Source organism: Eleginops maclovinus, chromosome 23 (assembly GCF_036324505.1).
Source record: "Eleginops maclovinus isolate JMC-PN-2008 ecotype Puerto Natales chromosome 23, JC_Emac_rtc_rv5, whole genome shotgun sequence".
NCBI lineage: Eukaryota > Metazoa > Chordata > Actinopteri > Perciformes > Eleginopidae > Eleginops > Eleginops maclovinus.
The window spans coordinates 8,192-33,291 of record NC_086371.1 but is presented as its reverse complement, the minus strand read 5'-3'; the positions used below and the strand labels follow the sequence as shown (position 1 = coordinate 33,291).

Genomic DNA, 25,100 nt, shown 5'->3' with positions numbered 1-25,100 from the left:
ACACCAGAAACTACAACCGTAACACCTGTAACTACAACCGTAACACCAGAAACTACAACCGTAACACCTGTAACTACAACCCTAACACCAGAAACTACAACCGTAACACCAGAAACTACAACCGTAACACCTGTAACTACAACCCTAACACCAGAAACTACAACCGTAACACCTGTAACTACAACCGTAACACCAGAAACTACAACCGTAACACCTGTAACTACAACCCTAACACCAGAAACTACAACCCTAACACCAGAAACTACAACCGTAACACCTGAAACTACAACCGTAACACCTGAAACTACAACCCTAACACCAGAAACTACAACCGTAACACCTGTAACTACAACCCTAACACCAGAAACTACAACCGTAACACCAGAAACTACAACCGTAACACCTGTAACTACAACCCTAACACCAGAAACTACAACCGTAACACCTGAAACTACAACAGTAACACCTGTAACTACAACCGTAACATCTGAAACTACAACCCTAACACCAGAAACTACAACCGTAACACCTGAAACTACAACAGTAACACCTGAAACTACAACCGTAACATCTGAAACTACAACCCTAACACCAGAAACTACAACCGTAACACCTGTAACTACAACCCTAACACCAGAAACTACAACCGTAACACCTGTAACTACAACCCTAACACCAGAAACTACAACCCTAACACCAGAAACTACAACCGTAACACCTGAAACTACAACCGTAACACCTGTAACTACAACCGTAACATCTGAAACTACAACCGTAACACCAGAAACTACAACCGTAACACCTGAAACTACAACCGTAACACCAGAAACTACAACCGTAACACCTGTAACTACAACCGTAACACCTGAAACTACAACCGTAACACCTGTAACTACAACCCTAACACCAGAAACTACAACCCTAACACCAGAAACTACAACCGTAACACCTGAAACTACAACCGTAACACCAGAAACTACAACCGTAACACCTGTAACTACAACCGTAACATCTGAAACTACAACCGTAACACCAGAAACTACAACCGAAACACCTGAAACTACAACAGTAACACCTGAAACTACAACCGAAACACCTGAAACTACAACAGTAACACCTGAAACTACAACATTAACGGCTAAAACTACAACCGTAACATCTGAAACTACAACCGAAACACCTGAAACTACAACCGTAACATCAGAAACTACAACTGTAACACCAGAAACTACAACCGTAACACCAGAAACTACAACCGTAACACCTGAAACTACAACCGTAACACCAGAAACTACAACCGTAACATCAGAAACTACAACTGTAACACCAGAAACTACAACCGTAACACCAGAAACTACAACCGTAACATCAGAAACTACAACTGTAACACCAGAAACTACAACCGTAACATCTGAAACTACAACCGAAACACCTGAAACTACAACCGTAACATCAGAAACTACAACTGTAACACCAGAAACTACAACCGTAACACCAGAAACTACAACTGTAACACCAGAAACTACAACCGTAACACCTGAAACTACAACTGTAACACCAGAAACTACAACCGTAACATCAGAAACTACAACTGTAACACCAGAAACTACAACCGTAACACCAGAAACTACAACCGTAACATCAGAAACTACAACTGTAACACCAGAAACTACAACCGTAACATCAGAAACTACAACCGTAACACCAGAAACTACAACCGTAACATCAGAAACTACAACTGTAACACCAGAAACTACAACCGTAACACCAGAAACTACAACTGTAACACCAGAAACTACAACCGAAACACCTGAAACTACAACCGTAACATCAGAAACTACAACTGTAACACCAGAAACTACAACCGTAACACCAGAAACTACAACTGTAACACCAGAAACTACAACCGTAACACCAGAAACTACAACTGTAACACCAGAAACTACAACCGTAACACCTGAAACTACAACATTAACGGCTAAAACTACAACAGTAACACCTGAACTACAACCGTGACATCTGGAACACTGAAAACTGAACATACTTAAAATATTTAATACATATATGTTTACTTATAGGTATCAGGTTGTATATCATACAACAATATAAACTGACCTGAAGCGGTTGTCGGCCTTCAGGACGTCCATGACTGTGCCCATTGGGGGGGTGAGGACTTTGTCCACAGTGAACATGGTGGCGTAGCGTCCCATCTTATCATGAGCCGCGATGCAGGCATTCTCAATGCACAGGTTCTGCACACACACACACACACACACACACACAGGAATAAAGAAGACTATGTTAAAGCAGAAGAGCATGGCGTGTTTGACAGCCTGACAGTTGCAGGACGCTACTGGGAGGTCTGGAGGCCATGTCAAAGAGGAATCATAATAAACTCTTAAAGGTATTTTAACAACCTTCTCAGACACAAAATGAAAATGTTTCCTGCAGAGTCTCAAACCTTTGATCCTAAACACACACACACACACACACACACACACACACACACACACACACACACACACACACACACACACACACACACACACACACACACACACACACACAGTGTCTGGAAAGATTTAGCAGCTGTGGGAAAAGGGAAACTTCTTGTGGTCTGCAGAGTTCATTACTGAGAGAAAGTGAGCCACCCACGAAAAGGAGAGACACTCGGGAGATGTTAGGGTTTAGACACACATTACAAACACCTCAGAGACACATCCGAGTCAGAGACACTAGAGCAGGGGTCTCAAGACGATAGTTTGCGGCCCCCACCTCAATATGAAAGTTTAATGTTAGTGCGGCCCGCGAGTTTGATACGAATGGCACTTTTCAGTGTTGTGTGCAGAGCTGAACGAACCTACCAATCACGGTGGGGTATATTGCTCTCGGGGGAGGGACATCGGCCGCGGGCTCAGAAGCGGAGGCGGCCGTGGAAATTGCTGCTCAGCGGGACAGAAAAAGAAGCGGAAAAGACGTATTCAAAGCCATTCACAGAAGGTGAATTTGTCAAAAAGTGCATATTACAGGCTGCAAGTATTGTCTGTCCAGAAAATAAAGGTCAGTTTAGCAGCATCAGCCTTTCTGCCAACACCGTGGCAGAGCGCATTTCTGACCTGTCAAGTGACATTTATGATCAACTGTGTGAGAAAGCAAAATGTTTCAGTGTATACTAAGTCTCTTGATGAGACCACAGACATCACCGACACTGCCCAGCTCGCAATCTATGTCCGTGGTGTTGATGACAATTTTGAAGTCATAGAGGAGTTGCTCACAGTGATTCCAATGCATGGCCAGACCACCGCTCAGGAGATATTTCACCAGCTGTGTGATGCCATTGAGAATGCCGGTTTGCCATGGAAGAGGTTTGTTGGGATAACAGCCGATGGAGCGCCATCAATGACAGGGAGGAAAAATGGACTGGTGGCACTTGTTCAAAAAAAGAGGAAGGTGTGGAGGAGGCCATTGCTCTGCACTGCATTATCCATCAGCAGGCTCTTTGCAGCAAATGCCTGAAGTTTGACAATGTGATGTCTCGTTGTGAAATGCATCAACCAAATCAGATCCAGGGGCTTAAAGCACAGAAGGTTCCGTGCTTTTTTAGAGGAAATGGAGTCAGAATATGGGGACGTGCTCTACTTCACCGAGGTACGTTGGCTCAGCATGGGAAACATGTTGAAGAGATTTATTGAGTTGAGAGCGGAAGTGAAAGCCTTCATGGAGAAAGATGGGGTTGCTGTTCCTGTGCTAAGTGATCCCAAATGGCTCATGGACGTTGATATCACACATGAGCTTAATGTACTGAACAAGAAGTTACAAGGCCAGGGGCAACCTGTTAGTGCTGCCTATGACAACGTGAGAGCATTCTGTACAAAACTTATGTTATGGAAAGCCCAGCTTTCTCAGACAAACCTTTGCCATTCTCCAGCATGCAAGGCACTCATGGATGCAGGCACACCATTCAGTGGTGAGGAGTATGTGGATGTCATTTTGAAGCTACAGGAGGAATTTGATCACAGATTTGCAGACTTCAAGACGCACAGAGCCACATTCAAATTTTTGCGGACCCCTTCTCCTTTGATGTGCAAGATGCCCCTCCTGTGCTTCAAATGGAGCTCATTGACCTGCAGTGCAACTCTGAACTCAAAGCCAAGTTCAGGGAGGTGAGTGGAAAAGCAGACAAGCTCGGGCAATTTTTGAGAGAATTGCCCCCCAGCTTCCCTGAGCTTTCACGAATGTTCAAGCGGACCATGTGTCTTTTTGGGAGCACATACTTGTGCGAAAAGCTCTTCTCTACGTTGAACTTCAATAAGTCCAAGTACAGGTCCAGACTTACTGATGAGCATCTTCAAGCCCTACTGAGGGTCTCAACTGCTTCATCCCTGCTTAAGCCAAATGTGGCTCGGCTATGCGAGAGGAAGCGTTGCCAGATCTCTAGCAGCAAGAAGTAGGTAGAAGAAGCCATGTTCAGAACAGTTTATGTTCAATGTTCCGTTCATGTTCAGAAAGTGAAATGTTAAAGAACTGTTAATACAGATATTAGAGTCTGAATAATAATGACATTTCTCTAGTCAGCAACTATATGTGGTTTCTTCAGTCTTCTATATCTGCTGTCTTATCTTTATTACGGATTGATTTGTTTTTTTCTTATGAATTTGTTAATTTATTTTCTCATCTTATTTTGTGTTAAAAAATAAAGACCTTTGATACATTGGAATGTTTTTTAGTACTTTTCTTGTGGGAAACCTGATGTGGCCCAGCCTCACCCAGACTCTACCTCTAACGGCCCCCGGGTAAATTGAGTTTGAGACCCCTGCACTAGAGGACACTGAAGTATTCCAGGGAAGCCTTCCTCTGAAGCCTTCGTCTCTGCAGGAGTTTCTGCCTCCCGTCTCCACACGGTGCTTCAGATAACCTTCTCCTGAGAAGCCTTTGAAATGAAGCAGAGTTCTCAGGGTGAGAGGACACTGCTGTGTGTTGGAGACGTCATGAGATGCAGTGAGTTCATGAGACATTAGAGACAGACTGAGGGAGAGCTCCTTGTAACTCTTGGAACCAGAGCCTACAGACCAGAGAGGGCCAGAGAGCCTTGACATCCAGCCGATCGTCAGCTTTCATAAACCCCACTCCAGATGTCTGCCCCCCCCCCGTCAGAGCATTGCTAGTGTCAGTTACTTCACATCTCATCACACCAGGTTCAGAGGCTTCAGTCCGGACCACGGATCTGAGGCTCCTTCAGTGTGCAGGGTTAACCCTAACAACCAATCACAAACTACTTCCTGATGCTCCTTCACATTGCTCACCTCATTCTCTTCCCGGGAACAGACAGGACCTCCTCTCTTCTGGTTTGTCATAATAAAGTTTAATATTCTGATTCGTTTCAAATCTCATCCAATGAGAGGGCAGCAGGTACTGTACGTGTGCCCTCTCATTGGATGGGGAGTGGGAGTCTGGTTCTTACGTTCCTGTAGACGAACACTCGCAGCTTGATGCCCCCCAGTGTCTCGAGCTCCTGGCCATGGTACAGAGACTTGGAGGACAGCTGCGTCCTCAGCAGGTGATTGGTCATCAGCTTCCTCATATCGGGAGTCATCGCTGTGTCACTTCCTGTTACAGACATACAGACTCAGTTAACTCAATGTTAATGTAGTTCATTTAATCTAATTGACCTCAGTAATCAAATGAAACGCAGACGTGATGTAGGGGGGCTACCTATGAATGCAGCGTCCAGCGGGGATAGCATGGTCAGGGGTTCGGAGCCCGTCAGGTGGGAGGTCAGACCCGCCTCCACAAACAGTTTGGTGGCGGTGGCAACAGCCGACCCCTCAGCCAGCTCCAGCAGGACCTTGGCTGGATACAGAAAACAGGTTAATCTAACAGGAGCCCTTTAACCGGGGGGGGGGGCTTGGTTCACTTTAGATTAGTTCTGTTAAAAGTACTCTGAGTATTACCTGCAGTAGTACCATCGGTACTACATGCAGTACTGACAGTATTATCAGTACCTGAGTCAGGGGTCAGCAGCTCACAGTTGTAGGCCAGTGGTTCTCAAACGTTTGTCAATAATGTGTCCCCTTTGAACAAAAAGGTCAGCTAAGTACCCCCTGATCAGCAAAAAAAACAATTTGGTAGGGAAAACAGCCTCTATGAAGAGGTCCAGCTGCTCCATCAGTGTGTGATTTTTATTAAAGCCTTTAACTGAGAAACTCTTTAAGCCACATTTCATGTTTATGTCATCTCTAAATTCATGGCAAACCAGTGACATCATGCAGTAACTCTGAGAGACATCAGCTGCTTTGAACTGAGCCTTTAATAAGCTGTGCTGTGAGGAGCATGGGCTGGAGCTCCACTGAGGGTCCTTGTCCTTCTCGGGGACATCGAGGGGACAGCTGTTACACTTTTTTCCAGGCAGTCTGTTTCTTTGCCTCCTGATTATTTTCCTTTTGATTTTATATACAAACTTCAGATCTTTTTACCAAAATTCTACTTTTGGGGATTTTCCAACAATTTCTGCAAATTTCTGACTCATTTTCTAAATGTCGACTTTTAAAAATGTCAGATTATTTTTTCAAAATTATCATTTTTCCCCCCCAAAAATGACTTTTTCCGAATTTCGAGGTTTTTGAATTTCGAACTATCCATCCATCTTCTCCCGCCTCTCCAACAGGGTCTGGGAGGTAACAGCTCCAGCAGAGAGCCCCAAACTTTCCTTTCCCTGGCCACATCAACCAGCTCTGACTGGGGGATTCCAAGACGCTCCCAGGCCAGCGAAGAGATATAACCCCTCCACCTGGTCCTAGGTCTACCCCTCGGTCTCTTCCCAGCTGGACGAACACCTCCCTAGGGAGACGCCCAGATGGCATCCTCACAAGGTGCCCGAACCACCTCAACTGGCTCCTTTCAACGCGAAGGAGCAGCGGTTCTACTCCGAGTCCCTCCCGGATGACTGAACTTCTCACCTTATCCCTAAGGGAGATGCCAGCCACCCTGCGGAGAAATCCCATTTCGGCCGCTTGTATCCGCGATCTCGTTCTTTCGGTCCTGACCCATCCTTCATGACCATAGGTGAGGGTAGGAACGAAGATGGCCGGTAGACAGAGAGCTTTGCCTTCTGGCTCAGCTCTCTTTTCCTCACAACGGTGCGGTAAAGCGACTGCAGTACCGCTCCCGCTGCTCCGATTCTCCGGCCCATCTCACGCTCCATTGTTCCCTCACTCGAGAACAAGACCCCGAGATACTTGAACTCCTTCACTTGGGGTAAGGCCTCATTCCCTACCTGGAGTGGACAGTCCATCGGTTTCCTGCTGAGAACCATGGCCTCAGATTTGGAGGTGCTGATCCTCATCCCAGCCGCTTCACACTCGGCCGCGAACCGATCCAGTGAGTGCTGCAGGTCACAGACCGATGAAGCCATTAGGACCACATCATCTGCAAAAAGCAGTGGTGCAATCCTTAGCCCACCAAACTGCAGACCCCCTCCCCCACGACTACGCCTCGAAATCCTGTCCGTGAATACCACAAACAGGATTGGTGACAAAGCGCAGCCCTGGCGGAGGCCAACCCTCACCGGAAATCGGTCCGATGTGCTGCCGAGGACCCGGACACAGCTCTCGCTTTGGGAGTACAGAGATTGGATGGCCCTGAGTAGAGACCCCCTCACCCCATACTCCCGCAGCACCTCCCACAGTATCTCCCTGGGAACCCGGTCATACGCCTTCTCCAAATCCACAAAGCACATGTAGACCGGATCAGCGTACTCCCAGGCCCCCTCCAGGATCCTTGCGAGAGTGAAAAGCTGGTCCGTCGTTCCAGGACCAGGACGAAAACCGCATTGTTCCTCTTCAATCTGAGGTTCGACAATCGGCCGGACCCTCCTTTCCAGCACCTTAGAGTAAACTTTCCCAGGGAGGCTGAGTAATGTGATGCCTCTGTAATTGGCACACACCCTCTGACCCCCTTTTTTAAAAAGGGGAACCACCACCCCGGTCTGCCACTCCTTCGGTACTGTTTCCGACTTCCACGCAATGTTGACGAGACGTGTCAACCATGACAGTCCCTCAACACCCAGAGCCTTCAGCATTTCTGGGCGGATCTCATCCCCGCCCCCCCCCCCCCCCCCCCCCGGGGCTTTGCCACTGTGGAGCTGTTTAACTACCTCAGTGACTTCCCCCCGTGAGAGTGGAATTGATCCCCCTTTATACTCCAGCTCCGCCTCTAACATAGAGGGCGGAGTTGTCGGGTTCAGGAGTTCCTCAAAGTGTTCCTTCCACCGCCCTAACACACTATCAGTTGAGGTCAACAGCGTCCCATCCTTACTGTACACAGCTTGGATGGTTCCCTGCTTCCCCCTCCTGAGGTGTCGGACGGTTTTCCAGAACAACTTTGGTGCAGACCGAAAGTCCTTCTCCATGACTTCTCCGAACTTCTCCCGCACCCGCTGCTTTGCCTCAGCCACGGTTGAGGCTGCTGCGCTTCGGGCCTGTCGATACCTTGCAACAGGAGTACCCAGGGATAACAAATCCTGGAAGGCCTCCTTCTTCAGTCGGACGGCTTTTCTGACCACCGGTGTCCACTAAGAGGTTCGAGGGTTACCGCCCCTTGAGGCACCTAAGACCTTGAGACCACAGCTCCCCGCCGCAGCTTCAGCAATAGAAGCTTTGAACACTGCCCACTCAGGTTCAATGTCCCCAGCCTCCACAGGGATGCCTGAAAAGCTCCCCCGGAGGTGTGAGTTGAAGGCCTCCTGGACTTGAGATTCCTCCAGATGTTCCCAGTTCACCCTCACTACACGTTTGGGCTTACCAGGTCTGTCCAGAGGCTTACCCCGCCACTCGACCCAACTCACCACCAGATGGTGATCACTTGACAACTCCGCCCCTCTCTTCACCCGAGTGTCCAAAACATGCGGCTTCAGGTCCGATGATACGACAACAAAATCGATCATGGACCTCTGCCTAGGGTGCTCTGGTACCAACCTTTGGCACCCTTATTTTGAACATGGTGTTTGTTATGGCCAAACCCATGATAGCCAGAAGCCCAGTACAAACCACCACTCCGGTTCAGCGGGGGGGCCGTTCCTCCCCAATACCCCCTTTTCCAATTTTTCCCCACCATTGCCCTGTGTGCGTTGTAGTCTCCTACAAGTTTAAGGGGTCCCCTTCAGGACCCCTACAGGACTTCTTTAGGGTTCCAAGAAGGCTCTGAACTGCTTTTTGGGCATAAGCAAAAAAAAGCAGGTCCCCCCCCCGGGTAGGGAGGGCCCTCCGTCAGGGGGGGAAAAATCCAACAAAGCACACTAAACCGGGGGCTTGTGTTTTCCCCCCACCCGCTCGGCGCCTACCCTTTGGGGCATGCGGAGAAGAAAAGTCCAACCTTATCCAAAGTGGGTTAAGGCGCGCTGTGCGTGGGTGACCCCCACCAGACCCAAAATGGTAACGCCCACCCCGCCAAGCCCCGGCTCCTTCCCCCCGGGAAGGTGCGTTAGTCCCCAAGCCGTTCTGTGCCTGAGTCTGGTGTCGAGCCCTTGCTTTTACTGCCACCCTTCGTCAGCCACCCACCCCCTCGCGTTTCCCCTAGGGGGGGGGCCCCCGGGAGGGGGGGGAAACGGAGGTGTTTCCCACATTGCTTTTCGGGCTTTGGCCCGGCCGGGGTCCGTGGCAAGCCCGCCCAGACGTCGCGACGGTCTCTTCTGGGCCCGGTCGAAGGGGCCCCGGGGTTCCCGGGCTGGGTATCCCGCTTTCAAATAGTTTTTTTGAGGTCTTTTGAACAATTTAGTTGGCCCTTACCTGAGACCAATTTGCCATGGGAGCCCCAGCAGGAAACAAGGTTGACAATCAAAGCCCCCCGGTTTTCGGGGCAAAAACCCCTCTCCCCCGATAAAATATGGTTCCTGAAAGGAATTTCCGAATTTTTTTTTAAAATTTTCATTTTTTTTTTTTTTGAAATATTTATCAAAGCAGTTCAGCGTATTTCGTATTAGCGATTGCGTATACAGTTTGCGTTTTCGTTTGCAGTTAATATGCAGTTACAGTATTTCGTTTGCAGTTTTCGTTTAGCAAATATTTTCAGTATCAGCATATTGCAGTACAGCGAAATTTCGTATAGCAGTATTGCGTATCAGCAGTATTGAGTATCAGCAGATTTCGTTTAGCAGTATTGCAGTTCGCAGTATTGCGTATTTTCGTTCGCAGAAAAGCAGTATCAGCAGTTTTTTCAGTATCGCGTATTGCCAAGCAAATTTAAACTTTTTCAGTATCAGCAGTATTGCAGTTTTCAGTTCGGTTTGCGTATCGCTATTTCAGTATTGCGTTCAGAGTATAGCAGTATCGTACAGCGTATTGCAGATCCCGCAGTATTTTTGCGTTCAGCTAATTGCCGTATTGCAGTTCGCAGTTCAAACGTATCAGCAGTTTGCGTATCAGCATTTCAGCGTATTGAGTTTCAGCAGGTTATTTGAGTTTTGCGTAACACGTTTTTCAGCAGTATCAACCCGTATCACAGTATTGCAGTATCAGCATTTCCCAGTATTGCAGATTGCCCGTTTAGCAGTATCAGCATATTTTCGTTTTTCATATCAGGTATTGAAAATATCGCGTTTGCGTATCAGATATTGCAGTATCAAAGCGTATTTTTCAGTATCGCGATTTGCAGTTTTTGCATTCAGCAGTATTGCAGTAAGCGGTATTGCAGTACGCAGTTTGCGATCAGCAGTATTGCAGTATTGTAAGTATCAGCATATTGCGTATTGCAAAATCGCGTTTGCGTATTTGCAAAAAATCAGCGTATGAGTACAGCGTATTCAGTATAGCTTTGCGATAGCATTTTGCAGTATCAGCAGTATTGCAGTATCAGCAGTATTGCAGTATCAGCAGTATCAGAAGTATTGCAGTATTTGTAGTATCACAGTATTGCAGTATCAGCAGTATTGCAGTATTGCAATATCAGCATATGATGTGCAGTATCAGCAGTATTGCAATATCAGCAGTATTGCGTTTGCTTATCAGCTTTTTTTTCCCGTATCAGCAGTATTGCAGTATCAGCAGTATTGCAGTATCAGCAGTATTGTAGTATCCACAGTATCAGCAGTATTGCAGTATCGCAGTATTTGCAGTATCAAGCAGTATTGCAGTATTGCAGTATCAGCAGTATCAGCAGTATTGCAGTATTGTAGTATCAGCAGTATCGCAGTATTGCAGTATCAGCAGTATTGCAGTATTGCAGTATCAGCAGTATTGCAGTATTGCAGTATCAGCAGTATTGCAGGTATCCAGCAGTATCAGCAGTAATAGCAGTATCAGCAAATTTGCAGTATCAGCAGTATCAGCAGGTATTGCGTATCAAGCAGTTCAGCATATTAGCATATCAGCGTTTGCAGTATTTCAGTATGCGTATTGCAGTACAGCGTAAACAGCAGGGGATTGCGTTTCAGCAGTATTGCAGTACACAGTATCAGCAGTTTATAGCGTATTGCGTATCACTTTTTGCATTCCCGCATTATCCGCATATTGCAGTATTTGCGTTTAGCGTTCAGCAGTATTGCGTATCAGCAGTATTGAGTATCGCGTTTATTGGGCAGTTCACAGTATCATTAAGTATTGCAGTATTAGCAGTATTGCAGATCGCAGTATTGCAGTATTGCATATCACAGTATTGAGTATAGCATATCAGCAGTATACCCTATTGCAGTATGCAGTTCAGCAGTATTGCGTATTGCAGTATCAGCGTATCAGCAAGTTTCTATCAGCGTATGCAGTACAGAGTATTGCAGTATTTAATCAGCAGTATTGCAGATCAGCAGTATCAGCATATTGCTTTTCACAGTATGCAGTATTCATATCAGAGATTGCAATCCAGTATTGCAGTTTTTTCGTACAGCGTATTGCGTTCGCAGTATTGCAGTACAGCAGTTTTGCTTTTCACAGTATTGAGTTTTGTGTATCAGCATATTACGTTCGCGTATTGCAGTATCGCGTATTGCAGTTTGCAGTATCAGCAGTATTGCAGTTTTGCAGTATCAGCGTATCAGCTATTGCATATCAGCAGTATTGCATATGCAGTATCAGCAGTATCAGCAGTATTCAGTATCAGCAGTTTGGTATCAGCAGTATTGCAGTTTTGCAGTTTTCAGCACATTCACGATTGCAGTTCGCAGTATAAGCAGTATTGCAGTTCAGCAGTATCAGCAGTATTGCAGTATCAGCAGTATCAGCAGTATTGCAGTATTGCAGTAAACACAGTTTTTATATCAACAGTATTTCGTAATCGCAGTATATTGCGTACAGCAATATTGCATATCGCAGTTATTGCGTATCAGCGTTTGAGTTCAGCAGTATTGCAGTTATTAGCAGTTCAGCGTTCCCCGTATTGCATTATTGCAGACAGCTTTATTGCGTTCGCAAAGCGTATTGCAGTATAGCAGATCAGCGTTAAGTATCAGTATCGCATTTTGCAGTTCACAGTATTGCAGTACAGCAGTATTGCAGTTCAGCGTTTTACGTATTGCAGTATAGCAATTTCAGTATAAAGTTAAAATTTCAGTATAGGCGTATTTCAGTATTTCCCCGTATCAGTATTGCTTTCAGCATATTGCAGTATCAGCGTAAAAGCAGTATTGCAGTTCAGAGTAAATTTTCGTTCGCAGTATATTGCAGTTAGCTATTCGTACCGCAGATTGCAGATTGCAGTTCGCGTATATTGCGTATCAGCGTTTTGCAGTATCCCGATTGCAGTTCGCGTATTTCAGTATCAGCAGTTCAGCAGTTTTGTGTTCGCAGTTAGTAGTATTTCGTATCAGGTTTGCAGTATCATAGTATTTTCGTATCGCAGTATTGCGTTACAGATTGCAGTTTAGTTTTTCAGATTTGCAGTATCAGCGTATTGCGTTCAGCGTTTAAACGTATTGTATTTTGCAGTATCGTGTATTGCGTTCAGCGTATTGCAGTAAGTGTTTGCGTATCAGCATATCAGCAGTATTTGTTGTTTCGTTCACATATTATTTCAGTGTATTGCAGTATCGCGTAGGTATCGCTTTTGGTATAGCAGTTCAGCAGTATTGCAGTATTTTCGTATCAGCAGTATTGCGTTATCAGATATTCAAGGGAGTATCGCAGTATTTTTGGGATCAGTATAGATATGCAGTATCAGCAGTTTGCGTATCGCGTTCGCAGTATGCAGTATTCAGTACGGTTTTGCAGTTCGCAGTATTTGCGTATAACAGATTGGTTCGGTATATTGGGTTTTTCCGTATTGCAGTATCGCGTTTTGCAGTTGCATTTGCAGTATCAAAGTTTGCTTTGGTTTGCAGTATTTATATTCAGTTCAGCAGTATGCATTTCACGATCGCGTATTTCATATCAGGGAGTATAGCGAAACACAGTTTGCGTACAGAGTATTGCAGTTTTTAGCAATTTATTGCCGTATCAGCATATAGCAGTTTTTCATTCCAGTTTTTCAGTTTGCGTTTCAGCAGTTTGCAGATCAGAGTTTGCAGTACAGCAGTTATTGCGTTTCCCGTACAGCAGTATTGCGATTGCAGTATCAGCAGATTGCAGGTATTTCAGTTCGCAGTTTCGAGTATTTTCCCGATCAGCAGTACAGCAGTATTGCGTATCAGCAGAACACAGTTTGCGTAAGCGGTTTTTTCAGATCAGAGTTTTGCTTACATTTTGCAGTATTGCAGTATCCCGTATTTGCGTATCAGGTTTGTGTTCAGCAGTATTGCGTATCAGCATATTGCGTACAGCGTACAGCTATTGTTTGTATAGCGTTCAGTAGTATTTCAGTATCCGTATTGCATATCAGTAGTATTGCAGTACAGCATATTCAGAAAGAGATTGCAGTTCGCATATTGCGATCGAGTATCCGTTTGGATATTGCAGTACAGTAGTATTGCAGTATCACGTATTGCGTATCTTATTGCGTACAGCGTATCGCATATTGAGATTGCAGTATCGCAGTATTGCAGTACAGTAGTTTTTGCAGTATCACAGTATTTCAGTTCACATATTGCAGTTCAGCGTTCGCAGTATTGCGTATTGCGTATCGCGTATGCAGTTCAGCAGTTTTTAGTTCAGAGTACGCAGTTTGCGTATTGAGTTCATCAGTATTGCGTTCACAGTTTTTTGCTTCGCGTTTTGGCAGTTTGCAGTATTGTAGTACAAAAAGTATTTTCAGTATCAGGTATTGCAGTATCACATATCAGCAGTAATTGCGTAGCAGTATTGCAGATCGCGTATTGCAGTATCAGCGTATTGCAGTATTGCGTATTGAGTATCAGCATATTGGGGAGTATCAGCGTATCGCGTATTGCATATCGCAGTATCAGCGTTTTTTCAGTTCAGAGTTCGATTTGCAGTATCGCGTTTTGCAGTACAGCGTTTGCAGTATCGCGTATTGCGTATCCAGTATATTGCAGTTCCAGTTTTTTCAGTTCACAGATAGCAGTATCAGGTATTGCAGTATGCGGGTATTGCATTCAGCAGTTTGCGTTCAGCTTTTGCAGTATGAAATATTTCAGTATCACGTATTGCGTATAGCATTTGCGTATCAGCGTTTAAAACCAAATAATATTTAGCGTAGCGTATCAGCGTATGCGTATTGAGTATACAGGTTGCGTTCAGGTATGCAGTATTGGTTTTCAGCATATTGGGGGGGGTAACGTTTGCGGTTTTTCACATTTTTTTCCCGTATTTTTAAACATAAAGGAGTACCGAGTTTTGGGATCAGCAGCTCACTGATGGAGTGGCCACCCTTTGGAAAATGCCTTTTTGGTTTGATGATTTCCCGGCATTACGGGATTGGGTTTCCTCGCAGCCCACCTCCAATACGGTGCCCTGCAGGGTCTCCATGGGGGTCCCGGACACGATGGACTCGGCACACTGCATGTGCTTTAGGATGTGGTAATTCAGCAGGTCTGGGGGGAGGTTAGAGTCAGGTTCTGGTCTGAAGTGGGTCTGAACTCAGACCATCAGTGCTCACCTCTAAGAGCCACGGGGTCCCCCAGGATCCGGTTCAGGGTCTCCTTGGGGATCTTCTCGAAGGCTTCGTTGGTCGGGGCGAAGACGGTGTACTGGCCGTCCGCCTCCAGCATCGTGCTGAGTCCTGCCGCCGCCATCGCTGTCTGAGGCAGGAAACAGGGAGTGATTGATCTTTTATATCTAGCAGACCTTAATGTCGTACTCCCGTCAGCCCTGACCCTGCAGCATCTGGTGGGAATACAGAAATCATATCAACATTAGATATAAGAAGAAGGGTCTCACCCGCAGCGTCTCCAGGTCGTCGTCCACCTCCAGCAGCGTGTTCACATTGCTGGAGATGGCGGTGATGACGCGGTCCACCACGTGCACGATGCCGTTGGTGGCGTGTTGGTCAGGTTTGATGAGCCGAGCGCAGTTCACCGTCACCACCTGAGGACCAATCAGCTGTTAGAGTGACTCACCACCTGAGTGTGTGTGTGTGTGTGCGTGTGTGTGTGTGTGTACCCCGTTGCTGTAGTGGTGGATGTGAACGTGGAAGTCCTGGTACATGGAGGGGAAGGAGGCTCCGTGCTTCAGCTCCTCTGAGGTCAGCCTCCGGTCCACCATGTGGTAGTGCAGCGCGTTCAGGAGCTCGATGTTCACGTTACTCACCAGAGCGTCCAGGATCTCCTGCACACACACACACACACACACACACACACACACACACACACACACACACACACACACACACACACACACACACACACACACACACACACACACACACACACACACACACACACTGTCAACACAACAACAATACAACAATAACAACACCCCGTGTTGAGCCAGTCGAGCTTTAAACACACAAATGGGGTCTATTTCAGTGTGTGTGTGTGTGTGTGTGTGTGTGTGTGTGTGTGTGTGTGTGTGTGTGTGTGTGCACTGACGGTGGGCAGGGCGGCCCAGGCCTCGTTGCTGGGGGCGAAGAAGGTGAAGCTTCCGGGTCCTTCCACCTCCGGCTTCAGCTGAGCTCTCTCTGAGTACATCTGAGTGGTGGAGGCCCCCACCACACCCAACGTGTTGTATATGTTCACCAGAGGCAGCGCTGCACACACACACACACACACACACACACACACACACACACACACACACACACACACACACACACACACACACACACACACACACACACACACACACACAGTTTAAGTTTGTATGAAATGAAGTGTGTACTATAATATATTCATTAAATCTTAACACTGGTTAATATCAGGTTCTTATTATCATTATTATTATTGTTGTTCACAGTCGATCAGAGGTCAGAGGTCACACCTGCAGGACAGCCCTTCTCCCCGGGAATCTTCTCATAACCTGGACAGCATTCATAGGTGATCACCCTGAAAAGAGGAGGAGCAGGAGGAAGTAGGGGAGGAGGAGGAGGAGGAGCAGGAAGATGGGGAGGAGCAGCAGGAAGAAGAGGGGGAGGAGCAGGAAGAAGAGGAAGAAGAGGAGGAGGAGCAGGAAGAAGAGGGGGAGGAGCAGGAAGAAGAGGAAGAAGAGGAGGAGCAGGAAGAAGAGGGTGAGGAGCAGGAAGAAGAGGGGGAGGAGCAGGAAGAATAGGGGGAGGAGCAGGAAGAAGAGGGGGAGGAGCAGGAAGAAGAGGAAGAAGAGGAGGAGGAGCAGGAAGAAGAGGGGGAGGAGCAGGAAGAAGAGGAAGAAGAGGAGGAGGAGCAGGAAGAAGAGGGCGAGGAGCAGGAAGAAGAGGGGGAGGAGCAGGAAGAATAGGGGGAGGAGCAGGAAGAATAGGGGGAGGAGCAGGAAGAATAGGGGGAGGAGCAGGAAGAAGAGGGGGAGGAGCAGGAAGAAGAGGGCGAGGAGCAGGAAGAAGAGGGGGAGGAGCAGGAAGAAGAGGGGGAGGAGCAGGAAGAATAGGGCGAGGAGCAGGAAGAAGAGGAAGAAGAGGAGGAGGAGCAGGAAGAAGAGGAGGAGGAGCAGGAAGAAGAGGGGGAGGAGCAGGAAGAAGAGGGGGAGGAGCAGGAAGAATAGGGCAAGGAGCAGGAAGAAGAGGAAGAAGAGGAGGAGGAGCAGGAAGAAGAGGGGGAGGAGCAGGAAGAAGAGGAGGAGGAGCAGAAAGAAGAGGGGGAGGAGCAGGAAGAAGAGGAGGAGGAGCAGGAAGAAGAGGAGGAGGAGCAGGAAGAAGAGGGCGAGGAGCCGGAAGAAGAGGAGGAGGAGGAAGAGGAGGAGGAGCAGGAAGAAGAGGGCGAGGAGCCGGAAGAAGAGGAGGAGGAGGAGGAACAGGAAGAAGAGGAGGAGGAGGGGGATTCAGATGACATAGGTTTCAGAACGGTGACTTCTTTCTATGAATCTGAATATTCCTCAGGATGAATATTCAGAGCTTTTTGGAATACTCTTCTGAAACCAGTATGCACTGAACAGACCATTCAACCTGAACTGGGAACGTCTTGTGTTCCAGCAGCTCTCAACATACCATAATACCACAGAGAACCAGCAGATGTTTGGGCCTGGAGCTGCTGTTGTTCATGGTATTAATAATAGTGCCGAGTCAGCGTTTACGCCACTGCACTTCCTGCCCCCCCCCCCCCCCCCCCCCCTCAGCCTGGGGGGTGCTGTGTGGGGGGGGCAGGTCTATAAAGTGTGTGTTTGGGAGCTAGTACCCTCTCTGCTGCGGCAGGAGACTCCTAACTCCTGAGTGTGTGTGCTAATGAAGCTAATAAAGCTAATGAAGCTAATGAAGCTAATGAAGCTAATAAAGCTAATGAAGCTAATGAAGCTAATAAAGCTAATGAAGCTAATGAAGCTAATGAAGCTAATAAAGCAATGTGAACGGTGACATAGAGTTTCCATGAGGTCAGAGGCACCCAACCCCCCTACCCACAATCCTCTTCTCTACATGTGTCATGAACGTGTGAAGGATGATTTCCTGCAGTGATCCAAACCCACACGGAGCGATCCCATTGGCTGTTGACTGAATGTGTTGATGTGTCACAGTGCAGCTTGTGCTAATGCTAATGCTAAATGAGTGGTTGAGGGTTTAGTCTATTTATAATGGTAACCATGGTAACTTTGTAAACAACAAAGCTCCAGAAGACCTTCAGATTAAGAGCGCAGGACAGAGGGAGAGCAGGACGCAGACTCTGAGGCCTGAAACCAGCGGGAAGAAAAGACTGAAGCCCCTTACAGCCCTTCAGATTAAGAGCACCAGATCTGACTCCAGATCAGAAAGCAGACTCTGATGTGGATCGGCTCAGAAAGAGGAGTTCCCAGAGCTCCTCTCTTCACATGTTGAAGGTAATGGAGTGTGCAGCGGGGCTTCAGCACTTCCTGTACAGATTTCCATTATAAATGTGTCCCAGCCGTCTGGGCTCATAAAGCTCATTTCCTCTGAGAGAAGAGGAATCTGCTCCTGGAGGAGGGCAGAACCCTGCCAGGAAAAACACCCTGAGCCCCTTCTTGTCCCGCCAAAATAAAACGTCACAAAGCAAGAGCAGTGTTCAGTGAAATAAAATCAGAAATGCACTCCTCTGAGACACTCTGCTTTCTGAGGAAGTTCTACTTTAAAGAGTCCTCTCCTGCTGATGTTCAGGTGTATATCAGTATGTAGTGTCTCTACTTTAAAGAGTCCTCTCCTGCTGATGTTCAGGTGTATATCAGTATGTAGAGTCTCTACTTTAAAGAGTCCTCTCCTGCTGATGTTCAGGTGTATATCAGTATGTAGAGTCTCTACTTTAAAGAGTCCTCTCCTGCTGATGTTCAGGTGTGTATCAGTATGTAGTGTCTCTACTTTAAAGAGTCCTCTCCTGCTGATGTTCAGGTGTATATCAGTATGTAGTGTCTCTACTTTAAAGAGTCCTCTCCTGCTGATGTTCAGGTGTATATCAGTATGTAGTGTCTCTACTTTAAAGAGTCCTCTCCTGCTGATGTTCAGGTGTATATCAGTATGTAGAGTCTCTACTTTAAAGAGTCCTCTCCTGCTGATGTTCAGGTGTATATCAGTATGTAGAGTCTCTACTTTAAAGAGTCCTCTCCTGCTGAAGTTCAGGTGTATATCAGTATGTAGAGTCTCTACTTTAAAGAGTCCTCTCCTGCTGATGTTCAGGTGTATATCAGTATGTAGTGTCTCTACTTTAAAGAGTCCTCTCCTGCTGATGTTCAGGTGTATATCAGTATGTAGTGTCTCTACTTTAAAGAGTCCTCTCCTGCTGATGTTCAGGTGTATATCAGTATGTAGCGTCTCTACTTTAAAGAGTCCCCTCCTGCTGATGTTCAGGTGTATATCAGTATGTAGAGTCTCTACTTTAAAAGAGTCCTCTCCTGCTGATGTTCAGGTGTATATCAGTATGTAGAGTCTCTACTTTAAAGAGTCCTCTCCTGCTGATGTTCAGGTGTATATCAGTATGTAGAGTCTCTACTTTAAAGAGTCCTCTCCTGCTGATGTTCAGGTGTATATCAGTATGTAGTGTCTCTACTTTAAAGAGTCCTCTCCTGCTGATGTTCAGGTGTATATCAGTATGTAGAGTCTCTACTTTAAAGAGTCCTCTCCTGCTGATGTTCAGGTGTGTATCAGTATGTAGTGTCTCTACTTTAAAGAGTCCTCTCCTGCTGATGTTCAGGTGTATATCAGTATGTAGTGTCTCTACTTTAAAGAGTCCTCTCCTGCTGATGTTCAGGTGTATATCAGTATGTAGAGTCTCTACTTTAAAGAGTCCTCTCCTGCTGATGTTCAGGTGTATATCAGTATGTAGTGTCTCTACTTTAAAGAGTCCTCTCCTGCTGATGTTCAGGTGTATATCAGTATGTAGTGTCTCTACTTTAAAGAGTCCTCTCCTGCTGATGTTCAGGTGTATATCAGTATGTAGAGTCTCTACTTTAAAGAGTCCTCTCCTGCTGATGTTCAGGTGTATATCAGTATGTAGAGTCTCTACTTTAAAGAGTCCTCTCCTGCTGATGTTCAGGTGTATATCAGTATGTAGAGTCTCTACTTTAAAGAGTCCTCTCCTGCTGATGTTCAGGTGTATATCAGTATGTAGAGTCTCTACTTTAAAGAGTCCTCTCCTGCTGATGTTCAGGTGTATATCAGTATGTAGAGTCTCTACTTTAAAGAGTCCTCTCCTGCTGATGTTCAGGTGTATATCAGTATGTAGAGTCTCTACTTTAAAGAGTCCTCTCCTGCTGATGTTCAGGTGTATATCAGTATGTAGAGTCTCTACTTTAAAGAGTCCTCTCCTGCTGATGTTCAGGTGTATATCAGTATGTAGTGTCTCTACTTTAAAGAGTCCTCTCCTGCTGATGTTCAGGTGTATATCAGTATGTAGTGTCTCTACTTTAAAGAGTCCTCTCCTGCTGATGTTCAGGTGTATATCAGTATGTAGAGTCTCTACTTTAAAGAGTCCTCTCCTGCTGATGTTCAGGTGTATATCAGTATGTAGAGTCTCTACTTTAAAGAGTCCTCTCCTGCTGATGTTCAGGTGTATATCAGTATGTAGAGTCTCTACTTTAAAGAGTCCTCTCCTGCTGATGTTCAGGTGTATATCAGTATGTAGAGTCTCTACTTTAAAGAGTCCTCTCCTGCTGATGTTCAGGTGTATATCAGTATGTAGAGTCTCTACTTTAAAGAGTCCTCTCCTGCTGATGTTCAGGTGTATATCAGTATGTAGAGTCTCTACTTTAAAGAGTCCTCTCCTGCTGATGTTCAGGTGTATATCAGTATGTAGAGTCTCTACTTTAAAGAGTCCTCTCCTGCTGATGTTCAGGTGTATATCAGTATGTAGAGTCTCTACTTTAAAGAGTCCTCTCCTGCTGATGTTCAGGTGTATATCAGTATGTAGAGTCTCTACTTTAAAGAGTCCTCTCCTGCTGATGTTCAGGTGTATATCAGTATGTAGTGTCTCTACTTTAAAGAGTCCTCTCCTGCTGATGTTCAGGTGTATATCAGTATGTAGAGTCTCTACTTTAAAGAGTCCTCTCCTGCTGATGTTCAGGTGTATATCAGTATGTAGAGTCTCTACTTTAAAGAGTCCTCTCCTGCTGATGTTCAGGTGTGTATCAGTATGTAGAGTCTCTACTTTAAAGAGTTATTTTTGTCTGTGTCTGAAACCAGAGCCCATTCTGCTCTGATTGGTCTTCCGCTCAGAGTTGTCCCGCCCGTTAACTTATTCACGTGCAATGTGCGGTGGTGCTAGCCAATAGGAGCGTGAGTGTTCCACAGTGATGTCATTATGTTCCGGAACTTTGGGATTTGAGTCTTTGCAGACCCTTGACATGCACTAACACTCATAGAACACACTGCAGGAGAGGAACAGGGACTCTCTAAATGTTGTTGATTTCTCTCCATGAAGGAAGAGTGTCAGAGTGGAGGCATCAGGGGAAGATTTGTTCCACACACACACACACACACACACACACACACACACACACACACACACACACACACACACACACACACACACACACACACACACACACACACACACACACACACACACACACACATTTCTCCCTCTGTGTTTCCAGTGTGTCTGTAGGGAACAGAGGTGTCTCAGGTGTTTCTGAGTCTGCAGACAGGAAACCCTGCAGCGTCAAATCACAGTGGCAATAAAATGTAAACACATGGAGCTACTGTGTGTGTGTGTGTGTGTGTGTGTGTGTGTGTGTGTGTGTGTGTGTGTGTGTGTGTGTGTGTGTGTGTGTGTGTGTGTGTGTGTGTGTGTGTGTGTGTGTGTGTGTGTGTTGGCTCACACTGCACTGATTATCTATCCAGATGGAGACTGGACTCTCGTTCAGTCCGCACATAAACAAAGATGACCGGCGAGCAAACAAACAGCAGTAAGTCATCGGGGGGGGCGGGGGCCTTCCGGAAGCTTCCAGCAGAGACGTCCAAACACATCATGTAACGTTTAAAGACTCCCCTCGCTGCTCTGTAAATCACATCTCTGCAGAGACCCTGAGTCTGAACAAAGAGCTGTCTGTGGATGCTGGGGAGGGGGGGGGGGGGGTCTGGGGCCACAAACCCCCGGTACTGAGGATCACAAAGCGGGACGCCAAGTACTGTACTTAAGTACAGTTTTGAGTTTACTATTTGTTTCTTTCATTGAGAAAAAATTTAAATATTTAATTAATTTTTACTTTATTTTTTATTTTAAAATAATAAAAAATTTTAAAAAATTTTAAAATTTATATATAAAATATAAAAAATAATATATATATAATATATATATTATAATATATATATAAATAATTTTATTATATTTAAATTATATATATTATATATTATATATTATATTATATTTTAATATTATTATTATAATAAAATATTTTTAATTTTAAATTTTTAGTTTTTTTTATATAATAATAGATTTATTATATATAATTTAATTTTAACTAAATAATATAATAATATTTTAATATAATATATATATATATATATATTATAAAATTATATTATAATAATAATATATAATATATATATATAATATAATTAATATATTTAATAAAATTTTTATTTTATCTATATAAAATTTTTAAAATATAATAATAAAATTTTATAAAATATTATATATTCTTATATTATATATTAATTTAAAAATCATTTATAATAAAATAATTTTATATATTAATTTAAAATTAAACATAAAATAATTAATATTATTTTATAAATTTAATTTATATATTTTATAACTATTTTATTTATATATTTATAAAAATATTATAAAATTTACTACATCAAACTTGTTAAAATCAATTTTAATAAACTTTTTCATCAATTAATTCTGCCCCCCCCAAACCCCCAACCAACAAATTCCTAGGTCCCAACACCGGGGAAAGGCCACCCCCTGTGCACTCAGTGGCTTCTGTAACTACCTAAACTGTTTTTAAAAGGTGTGTGTGTGTTGTGTGTTTTGGTGTGTATGTTGTTTGTTTGGTGGGTGTTGTTGTGTGGGTTTTGTGTGAGACTCCCCGTGCTGCCGCAGATCTTGCCCCGGGGGTTTCCCCTGCTTCATGGTGAAGTACCTGCGGCCCCTGCGCGCTGCATGGCCCCACACGTGGTCTGCGGGACGCTCAGGTTAAACCTACTGCTCTTAGGGTCCATAAACACCGGCCTCATCTCTCCCCCTCCCCCCCACACCCCTCTCCCTTTTACCCTCACTCATTTTCCCTCTCTCCCTCTCACCCCTCTCTCTCTCTCCGTCACCCCCTCTCCCTCTCCCTCTCTCTCTCTGTCTCTCTCCCTCTCCCTCTCTCCCTCTCACCCCCCCCCTCTCTCTCTGTCTCTCTCCCTCTCCCTCTCTCTCTCTCCCTCTCCCTCTCTCTCTCTGTCTCTCTCCCTCTCCCTTTCTCTCTCTGTCTCTCTCCCTCTCTCTCTCTCTCTCCCTCTCACCCCCCCCCCCCTCTCTCTCTCTCTCTCTCTCTCTCCCTGATGATATTCTGAGTGATTCGTGCTGGTTGTGAACAGGTCATTCAGAGATGTTATTGAACCCCCCCGGATCAAGAGGATAGATCCTCTGGTCAATAATCACACACTGATATTCCTGAGCAGGACAAATGTTTGGGCCCGGAGTCCTGTCTCTCAGTCCTGAGACAGAGTCCTCTTCATCCGGACTCTGCAGAGAGGGGGATTTCTGATTAGGATCACAGAGTCAGCAGACTGGAGTCTCTGAGAGTCCGGACCCTGAGGTTCCTCCAGGTCCAATAAACACACAGACCGAGTACTACAGTAGTTCTCAGGTACTGCATCTAGCTCAGAGCAGAGCTCAGTAATACTTACCAGATAATACCAATAACAACAATAGCAACAACACCTCCAGTGAGGCTCAGAGATATAAACTCTATCAAACTTTGTAAAGTGTGTCGGTTTTCTGCCGCAGGCCGATGAGGACGGACCGGGTTCTTATGCTGCCGCTTCAACCCGCGCTAAAGCCTCTCAATCTACGGTTCCGTCAGAGAATCTCTCGGCACGGCCCGGTTCGGCTCGGTCAGAGACACTCGGCACCGCCCGGCTCGGGTTGGTGCGGCTCGGTTTGGCGGACTCACCCCTGCTGGCGGCCCCGGATGCGGCTGTGCTGCAGGACGGCCTGGTACGGGGAGCGGGCCTGGACCCCGGCGAGCAGCACCGGAACCAGGAGCAGAACACACACCTTCATCATTAGCTCCGTAGAATCTCTGAAGACTCTCTGCTGCAGGGGGAGCTCTATATGCCGGGGAGTGGGGGAGGGGCTCCAGGTCGGAGTCTGTGTGAAGGTTCAGAGACGCTTCTGTTTCAGTCTCTACCGGGACATAGGGTGGTGGGGGGGGGGGGGGGGGGTGAACCCTGCAGACATTAAAGAAAGTACTGAAAATAAGAAAGGGTTAAAGTGTGTTCCTGAGGAGGAGAATCTGTGTGTGTGTGTGTGTGTGTGTGTGTGTGTGTGTGTGTGTGTGTGTGTGTGTGTGTGTGTGTGTGTGTGTGTGTGTGTGTGTGTGTGTCTGTGAGATAGACCTCTGACTTTTAAGAACATCTGCTAAAAACCTTAAAACAAAGCAGCTCTGTGTGTCAGAGCATTTGCCTCACACACACACACACACACACACACACACACACACACACACACACACACACACACACACACACACACACACACACACACACACACACACACACACACACACACACACAGCTCCCCCTTCTGGTGACAGAAGGTAGAAGAAATACTCACATCAAATGTTTTCAAGATTGAAGTCATTCAAAGAGTATAACAAAACACACTCAAATATATTGTAATATAATTAAACAACATATAATGTTTTTCTAGATCCTCTGCATTTTGCCTACCAGCCTCACCTGGGGGTGGATGATGCCGTTATTTACCTGCTGCAGCGTGCTCACTCGTACCTGGAGGGGTCGGGGTGCACTGTGAGAATCACCCTCCTTGATTTCTCCGGTGCATTCAACACCATCCAGCCCCGGCTCCTGAGGGACCAGCTGCAGGCTATGAGGATCCACCATCTCCTGGACCACCAGCTACCTCACAGACAGGCCACAGTGTGTCCGGCTGGGCAGTGTCCTGTCTGAGGTGGTGGTTGGTAGTACAGGAGCCCCTCAGGGGACTGTGCTGTCTCCCTTCCTGTTCACCTTACACACCACTG

General features: G+C 45.9%; 1 protein-coding gene across 1 annotated transcript in view; it reads right to left on the bottom strand.

Annotated features, from left to right (window-relative positions):
* Positions 1-24,239, bottom strand: part of tgfbi (transforming growth factor, beta-induced) — a 32,058-nt gene extending 7,819 nt beyond the window's left edge. Inside the window, 13 exon segments of the mRNA XM_063876946.1 lie at positions 2,116-2,252; positions 5,462-5,607; positions 5,713-5,850; positions 6,003-6,071; positions 8,363-8,407; positions 14,804-14,908; positions 14,974-15,115; positions 15,255-15,401; positions 15,477-15,641; positions 15,905-16,062; positions 16,293-16,761; positions 18,035-18,122; positions 24,009-24,239. Of these exon segments, the coding sequence (XP_063733016.1) occupies positions 2,116-2,252; positions 5,462-5,607; positions 5,713-5,850; positions 6,003-6,071; positions 8,363-8,407; positions 14,804-14,908; positions 14,974-15,115; positions 15,255-15,401; positions 15,477-15,641; positions 15,905-16,062; positions 16,293-16,761; positions 18,035-18,122; positions 24,009-24,121 (1,922 nt within the window). The 5' untranslated portion in view covers positions 24,122-24,239.
* Between the last annotated feature and the right edge of the window lie 861 nt (positions 24,240-25,100).